Source organism: Myotis davidii, unplaced genomic scaffold, assembly GCF_000327345.1.
Source record: "Myotis davidii unplaced genomic scaffold, ASM32734v1 scaffold710, whole genome shotgun sequence".
NCBI lineage: Eukaryota > Metazoa > Chordata > Mammalia > Chiroptera > Vespertilionidae > Myotis > Myotis davidii.
The window spans coordinates 220792-228441 of record NW_006284328.1 but is presented as its reverse complement, the minus strand read 5'-3'; the positions used below and the strand labels follow the sequence as shown (position 1 = coordinate 228441).

Genomic DNA, 7650 nt, shown 5'->3' with positions numbered 1-7650 from the left:
TCAAACACTCAGGGGAAACGCTGGGTTAAGCAAAGCTAAACACCCGGCCTGCCCCTGCCCTCATGGGACTTCTCAGGTCAATATTCTCAGGAGCTGCACACGTTTCCCAGAGAGGCTGGCACAGACCAGGCCTCTAATTTACTGACAAGAATCTCTTGTTTTGTGGAGTGTCTTGTAGACACGCATCTCTCAGGGCTAGGTTCTGTGGAATGTGCTTTGGGAGCCCTCTGCCATCCACCCCTCATTGTATACATGGGGAAGCTGAAGCCTGCGCCCTGCCACCTGGACATACAGTCAGGCCCCGTGACTACACTCATGCTCTGACATGCCACTGCGCGTCCCTGGTACAATCAGACCCCGTGACTGCATGATGCTCCTGACGTGCCATTACTGCATCCTCTGAGGGAGCCCCAGCAGAGCAGCAGAGTCCAAAGCTAGTCCACAGGACACAGGTCTTTAGGTTCAGACCCAGCCTTGCACACACAGAACCCGGCCAACATATACTGGTTGAGTGTTTGTCACCCTGGTTGCATGTCAGGAAATCCCCCTAACACTCCTGCCCCTGATCCATTGAAGAAGTACTTATAGGCTATCCTTAGCCTCTTGGCTACTGTCCCGTCATTAAAGGGCATAACTATTGAGCAGTAAGGAGGCTGGTGTACTCTACACAGCAATAACGTACTTCCACGTGTATAGACTTTACAAAGCACCTCTGTGTCATTTGCTCTTTACACCTGCCTCTGGGGGAAGTAGGACGGTTTCCTTTATTTTTTTTCTTTTTTCAGATTTTATAGATACAAAAGCTGAGGCTCAGGGTCCCTAGGACACTTGCCCCTGGTCACACAGACAAGGGCAAAGCCAGAACTCAGACCCAGGTATCATCTCACCTCAGGGGCAACTTTCTCCTTGCCCCATTGTCTTCGAGTGAAGGGTGACTAGGCAATGAAGTAATTCTCTAGGAAAGCATGACCAATTTCCCTTTCTCCACCTCCCTCTTCTTCCTCCTCCCCCCGCCCCAGCCCCCACATATATATATGAATCTTCACAAAGCTGGTCTGCACACCTTTACTTTTGAAACGACTTCCACAGCCCGGACAGGAACCTTCCACCCACAGTGACATCCTGACTGGTGAGTGGTGAGGGTGCCTCCCAACTTCCCCCCTTGGTAGCAGGAGCCAGACACCTCCAAACAGCGAACCTCAAGCATCGACTCCAGCCCGGAGGTGAGTGATGCGGGAATTCCTGAGTGCTTGCTTGGCTTTGAGCAGCTGGCGGCCGCCTCCCTGGGAATGGGGGTTGGGATGGCAGTGCCAACTCTTTCACTGAGGCTGGAAGGATAAGATCTAACCGTGGATGTGGTGCCGCCTCTTCTGATTTAACACCAAGAAGAATTTAGGCCGGATGGGAGGAAAAGCAGGAGGAGTATGAGGCCCAGAGATGAATTTTCCAGAGAGGCTTTGAAGCCTGTGGAGTTTGAGAGAACAGAATGGAATTTGAGAAAGACCCGAGGGCAATGCTGAAGCTCAGACTTGCGTGGCGGAGGATACTGGGCGCTGGTCTTGGGTCCCACTTCCCTGCCCATATGTTGGCAGATGTTCCAGAGACGGGCCTTCTCCCATCTTCCTGCCCAGCCTTGGGGTGGAAGACTGAGTTTCTTCAGGTGGGAGACCACTGCCTGGAATATGAAAGGTTCTTCAATGGTTGTGGAAGGAAGGAAGGAAGGAAGGAAGGAAGGAAGGAAGGAAGGAAGGGAAGGAAGAAGGAAAGTTGGAAAGGAGGGAAGAAGAGAGGGAGGGAGGAAAGGAAGAAGAAGAGCAAGGGGCAAAGAAGGGAGGGAGAAGGAATGCTCTGGGTACACGTATGACAGATAATGGTTCGCCTTTCTCTAGCTTGGGGCCTCTTCATAGTCATTCCCAATTGGCCCTCTAGCGCAAGTTTTCAAGGTGAGTCATCCAGAAATGCGATTCCTCCCTCCTGTTCAGTTACCTAAAAAGCCAATTCTTTAGGGTCAAAAGTGAGTCGTCAGTTGAGGTGGCAGAGTGAGAGTGTGCCAGGATTAATCCCTCAGCTCCCTCGTGATGAGGAGTCAGAGGTGGTCTGGAATGAGAAAAAGACCTGCCCAGGTGAGCCTGGTGCCTGAGGGGCAGAACTCAGACAAGCAAACACCTAGTCCAGCTCTACGCTTGAGTTTGGGCTCCCTATACATGTTCTTTGGCACATTGTAATCATCACCCACTGCCCCCTCCCCCTGCCCATTTCTTCACTCTTCTTGGTCAAATTCTGACTAGCAGGTTGTTGGCTAGAGAGAAGTGTATGGAGTAAGGAAGGGGGTGCCCAGTATGTGTGACGTGGATGGGCATGAGGGGGTGGGCAGATAGTGAGACAGTGAGATTAGCAGGTATGAGATGAGGGGCAGAAAGACCCTCACCCCACCTTGGGGCACCACATGTTTGCAATATTTTAACTCTAGCAACCCACCGTAGCCTCAGGTTTCCTATCTGTGTGTCAGGCTGGCGAGGCAGAGCAGAGGAACATTATTTCCGGGTGTACTGGTCCTGGGCCAAAAGGTCGACCTCAGCGGCCTGTCTCCCTTCCTCCCAGCAGCATCCTCCCGGTCCTTCCTCTGCTGCAGATGGGCTCTCCAATGCAGAAGACTGCCCTCCCCTGCCTGAGTCTCATCCTGCTTATCTGGAGCCAGGGTCCCGGGGCCCAAGGCCAAGAATTCCAATTTGGGCCCTGCCGTGTGGAAGGGGTAGTTTTCCAGGAACTGTGGGAGGCCTCCCGGGCCGTGAAGGACATTGTGGTGAGTGAAGTGTCCTTCTGGACCCAGCTGCTGGGGTGACGGTCATGGAAAGGATAATAGTTTATGATTATGGAGCCCTTTGTGCCTTGCTAATCATCACCCTGGAATAACATTGTGAAGTGAGAGATATCGCAAGCCCACAGTTCCTCTTGCACATGGGGAAACTGAGGCTCAGGAAGACATGGTCAGTCCATAGGAAAATAAACAGCTCACGAGGAATAAAGAACAGAGCCTGTTCATCCAGGGGGCCAGGAGACTCCAGCAATGGGAAGTCACGGGAAGTCCTTTGAGTCCCAGTTACTGGAGTTTTCACCTACTGTTTAGCCAGGATCCTGCTAGTCTGCCACCACCTGCTTACACTTTGGCTAAAAGTAGAAAGAATGGTTAATGCTGAGTGAGGGGGCTGCTGGTGAAATGTGACTGGATTTCTCTTAGGCCTGCTCTAATATGTGCCCTCACAAATGCACTCACCTCCTTAAAGGACAATCCAGAGGCAAGGCAGAAAGTGGGCGCTCAATGGGGCAGCCTGGGAGGGCAGAGTGCTGCTCTGGAGACAGGGCCCGTATGTGTGATCATGACCTTGAAACCAACCCATAAAGTACCCCCACCCCCATCAGTTTCCTTATTTGCACAATGAGGATGTGGGACAAAGGAGCTCAAAAGCTCCTTCCTCTCAATGATTCTTTGAATCGAAATCCAAGAACTGAAATGAATGAATGTCTGGGCTGCAGGGAAAGCCCCGTGGGTGAGAAAAGCAGGATTTCCCCACCTCTTGGAAAAGGGAGATAAAATCTTGCCCTTAGGGGTTCTTAAACCAAATAAGGTTATTTCCTCTTGTCTCAGAGGAATCCAACAGGTTCCTGATCAAGGCTCTAAGAACTGCTGGGATTGCATCTGACCTTGGGGGCCAAGTTTAGTGATTGTCTGTGGCTGAAACCTGTATCTCCACCCCAGGGGCCAGCTCAGCCCAGCCCTTCCTGGGCAGCCCCTGGCCTCTGAGACTTCACAGGCTGGAGAGGTTTAGGGGCCTGGGGAGGCAGCATGCATTTGCACGGTTGGTTTCTATGCTGCCTCCGCACTGAGACATCTTTTCTTCCTGTTCCCACAGCAAGCTCAGGATAACATCATGAGTGTCCGGCTGCTGCGGAGGGAGGTTCTGCAGAACGTCTCGGTAGTCACACCTCCTGGGGGAAGGAGCATGGCTGGTCTTCTGTGGGTGGGGCTGAGGGGTTGTCTGGGGAGGCTGGCAGAAGACTTCCCTTCTGCCCCCGGCTGGGCCTACCCAGGACAGGGCTGGGCAGTGAGCCAAGGAAGTCCATGCAGGGGGTTTGCACCCAGAACCTGGGTTATGTGGGCTTGCGTGCATGAGGCGAGGGTAGAGACGAAGGCTTGTAAACATCTGTCTCCACTTGGTCAGAGAGTTGCCATCAATCTTTCTCTTTTGCATCTGCTTGGGTCTCTTCCCATTTCCAGCCTTTTCCTCTCACCCATCTCTGTCTTCTTGTCACCCAGCTGGTCAGCCAGCGAGCACACAGATACTGCCCCAATCCCTAAGGCGCTGAGCTTTGCTCTGTGGCTCTCAAGGGGGCTGGAGTGCAAGCCCCGTGTCCAAGGATGCTGTTTTCCCTCCTCGTTTCTCCTCCTTCCAGCCCATTTTCCTGCCAATTCACAATCACCAAGTTTTGGGTGCTTTGCAGGGTCTATCACCCCACATGGCTATTAAGGAGGTCATGGGGGTGGAGAAGAGAGAATATTGAGCAGATGATGGTGGGGGCGGGGGGGAGGGTCAGAAACTAGACCTGTGTGTGCCACCGACCAGCTGTGTGACCCTGGGCAAGCCCTTCTCTCTGGGCCTGTGGTTCCTGCCAGAAACCAAAGGTGCCACTGCCCATGCTGGCAAAGGCTCCTTCACATGTAATGTTTAGCAGCATCTCCTGGAAGACCCCTGCTTCCTTTGTGCCTATCTTGCGTCTGCAACGTGTGGGTCATTCATCCAGGGCCGGGGTGGGCAGAAGCCTCGGCTCCCTCATGACCCCGACCCTCCTCAGGGCGCTGAGAGCTGCTACCTCCTCCGTGCTCTGCTGAACTTCTACCTGAATACCGTGTTCAGAAACTACCACAAGAAGGCGGCTGAACTCAGGATCCTGAAGTCATTCTCCACCCTGGCCAACAATTTCATTGTCATCCTGTCGAAACTGCAGCCCAGCGTGAGTAGAGCAAAGCTGAGACCAGGCACCATGGGAAACGGTGTGTTTGGAGGAGACGCCGCTCCCCTTAGCTCAGCGGTTCTCAACCTGTGGGTCGCGACCCCTTTGGCGGTCAAATGACCCTTTCACAGGGGCCGCCTAAGACCATCCTGCATATCAGATATTTACATGACGATTCATCACAGTAGCAACATGACAGTGATGAAGTAGCAACGAACATAATTTTATGGTTGGGTCACAACATGAGGAACTGTATTTAAAGGGCCAGAAGGTGGAGAACCACTGCCTTAGCTGGTCCTGGCTTTTACTCCACGACAGGGAGTCGTGAGAAAAGAGCACAGCAGGCTTTGGACACCAGCAGTTCTGGGTGCCAGTCTAGCTCTGCTTCTAGCCAGCTGGTTGGCCCTCTGCAGGTTTCTTACATATAAAACGGGATGATCGCCCCCACCTGACAAGGCCGCTGTGGGAATTCGAGGCGGCCCTGCCACGTGGTGGGATTCAGCCTTGGCTCCTTGAGGATGTGGACTCAGCCCTGTCCTCCGAGGCCCCGGGACCCTCTGGCATCACTAGGCAGGAGTGGGAGGGGGCTTGCCTCTGCCCCCACCCAACACCCAGCACCACCTTTTTTTTCTGTTCTCCAGCAGGAAAATGAGATGTTTCCCATCCGCGAGAGTGCACGCAGGCGGTTCCTGCTGTTCCAGGCAGCATTTAAGCAGGTAAGTAGGGCTGGGAGCTCAGGGCTGGCTTGAGCTGTCGCCGTCAGATGCCTGAGACCTAAAGCAAATGCAATGCAATCGCCTCCTCCAGGCTTGCCCCACAGCCGCCTGACTTGGCAGGAGCACAGCCGTGTTTACATGAAGTAGCATTTACTTTGCATAAACACCACAAATGACATACTGTATTTTCCTGCCAGTTTTCAAATGAAAACGCTATTCTCTTTCCCTAGGGGATGGTTTCACTACTGAGCACTTTTCCTGGGCAATTGGAGTCGGGAGTGAGGGAGAAAGAAGGGAGACTGCCTTGCACCCCTCCTCCCCCTACACATCTCCATACATCAGTGGTTCTCAACCTGTGGTCGCGACCCCTTTGGTGGTCGAACGACCCTTTCACCGGGGTCGCCTAAGACCATCCTGCATATCAGACATTTTCATTACGATTCACAACAGTGGCAACATTACAGTTATGAAGTAGCAAATAATTTTATGGTTGGGTCACAACATGAGGAACTGTATTTAAAGGGCCAGAAGGTTGAGAACCACTGCCATACATGGTATTTCCCATAATGCTAATCTGGCTTAATTTGTGAGGAAAAACATCATGGGGAAAAATATTACTTTCTCCCAAATTAATACAACAAAGAAATGCCAGATGTCACCCCCAGCTCCCCACCCCCAACATGTATGATTCTGATCACCTTTTGAAGGAACAGATACCTCAGCCCAAAAATAAATGAAGAGCAATACCACACACAAAGGAAAGGGGCCACCCAGGCCTCAGTGTCGGCTACACAGTGGACTCAGGAGGTGGACCAGACCCACCCACACCGGGATTCTAGGGTTCTTGTTGGCAGGGGCCTCAGATGCTTTTCCCTGGCTCCTGACCCACTGCTACCCACTGTTTTCAACCGCAAAGTGGGCAACACACATAGAGGGGGGACAAGTGATGGGTGGGTGAGTTCCTCAGAGGCCATCCCAAAGGGGCTGCCGCCCCGAGGGGAGTCAGCCAGGTTTGGGAGGGGTGGGTCGGAAGGCAACTACGCTTGCGGCTAAGATGGCAGATCTTCACCTCTTCTTTCCCTTCAGCTGGACATAGAAGCAGCGCAGACCAAAGCCTTTGGGGAAGTGGACATTCTCCTGACGTGGATGCAGAAATTCTACCAGCTCTAATTTCCCAGACAGGAACGCCCTCCTTGTCCTCCGGGTCATTTCAAGAGTGTCCCTCCCTGTGATGTTCTCTGGGCACTTGCCACTCGGAACCGTGGGTCCCATTCTTGGTCCAGGCGTATCCCCAAAGACTTCATTCTTTAAGTGGACCCACCAACAGCCAAGGAAGTCTCCCTCGGATGCTGTGAAAAAGCTACAAAGCAGGCTCCTATATTTATTACATCTCTATTTAATTCCTGTCAGTGTTTTAACTTATGGTATATTTATTTGTTTGACTAAGATCTGTGAAGACACCAGAGACAACGCCCCATGCTTCTCTTTTGTCCTCCATGATCCTTGGAACCATGTGGGGCAGTGATGGTGCTCAATAAAGGCCTAATAAACTGGATATTTTTGCCTCTTTTGAATGGTTGGGGAACGATGAGGGATGCTGGAATACACAGTCGAATGTTTGGGCATGACTATCTCATTGTCCTGACATCTCTAGGAACAGAGCCGTGGGGAAGGGGTGAGGGGCACCAGTTTGAAATGTAAATGAGAAAAGATCTAATGCGTTAAGTGCCCAACACAAAGCAAGCTCATGAAACATTGCATTTTATGCTCACATTCCGCACCCTACTCGCACCGTCCGTTACCCTTGGGTGGCCTCCTTTCTTATCCTACTCATGCTTCTTTTATCTGCCATGAGAGAGGGTGCCAAGGGCAAGCTGACATTGCTGATGGTGTCATGGTAGCTGGGTGGACTCTCTGATCTGTG

At 52.3% G+C, this 7650-nt stretch overlaps 1 protein-coding gene across 6 annotated transcripts; it reads left to right on the top strand.

Moving 5' to 3' along the window:
* The first annotated feature begins 1038 nt into the window (after window positions 1–1038).
* Window positions 1039–7281, top strand: IL24 (interleukin 24). Of its 6 annotated transcripts, XM_015569350.1 has the most exons (7): window positions 1040–1223; window positions 1890–1943; window positions 2605–2803; window positions 3912–3974; window positions 4852–5010; window positions 5652–5726; window positions 6813–7281. In XM_015569350.1, exons 3-7 carry the CDS (start codon window positions 2633–2635, stop codon window positions 6894–6896), a joined length of 552 nt encoding a protein of 183 aa, XP_015424836.1. In that variant the 5' UTR covers window positions 1040–1223; window positions 1890–1943; window positions 2605–2632; the 3' UTR covers window positions 6897–7281. The 6 variants fall into 6 exon arrangements, with proteins under 6 accessions (XP_015424844.1, XP_015424836.1, XP_015424842.1 ...); XM_015569358.1 differs by lacking the exon at window positions 1890–1943 and having other exon boundaries at window positions 1039–1223; window positions 5655–5726; XM_015569356.1 differs by lacking the exon at window positions 1890–1943 and having other exon boundaries at window positions 2633–2803.
* Window positions 7282–7650: the final 369 nt, after the last annotated feature.

Coding starts and splice junctions, on each gene's coding strand:
- IL24 (XM_015569356.1), top strand. CDS start 2,633: ATGGGCTCTCCAATGCAGAAGACTGCCCTCCCCTGCCTGAGTCTCATC. Junction 3,975..4,851: donor AGGTTCTGCAGAACGTCTCG/GTAGTCACACCT, acceptor GACCCTCCTCAG/GGCGCTGAGAGCTGCTACCT. Junction 5,011..5,651: donor TGTCGAAACTGCAGCCCAGC/GTGAGTAGAGCA, acceptor TCTGTTCTCCAG/CAGGAAAATGAGATGTTTCC.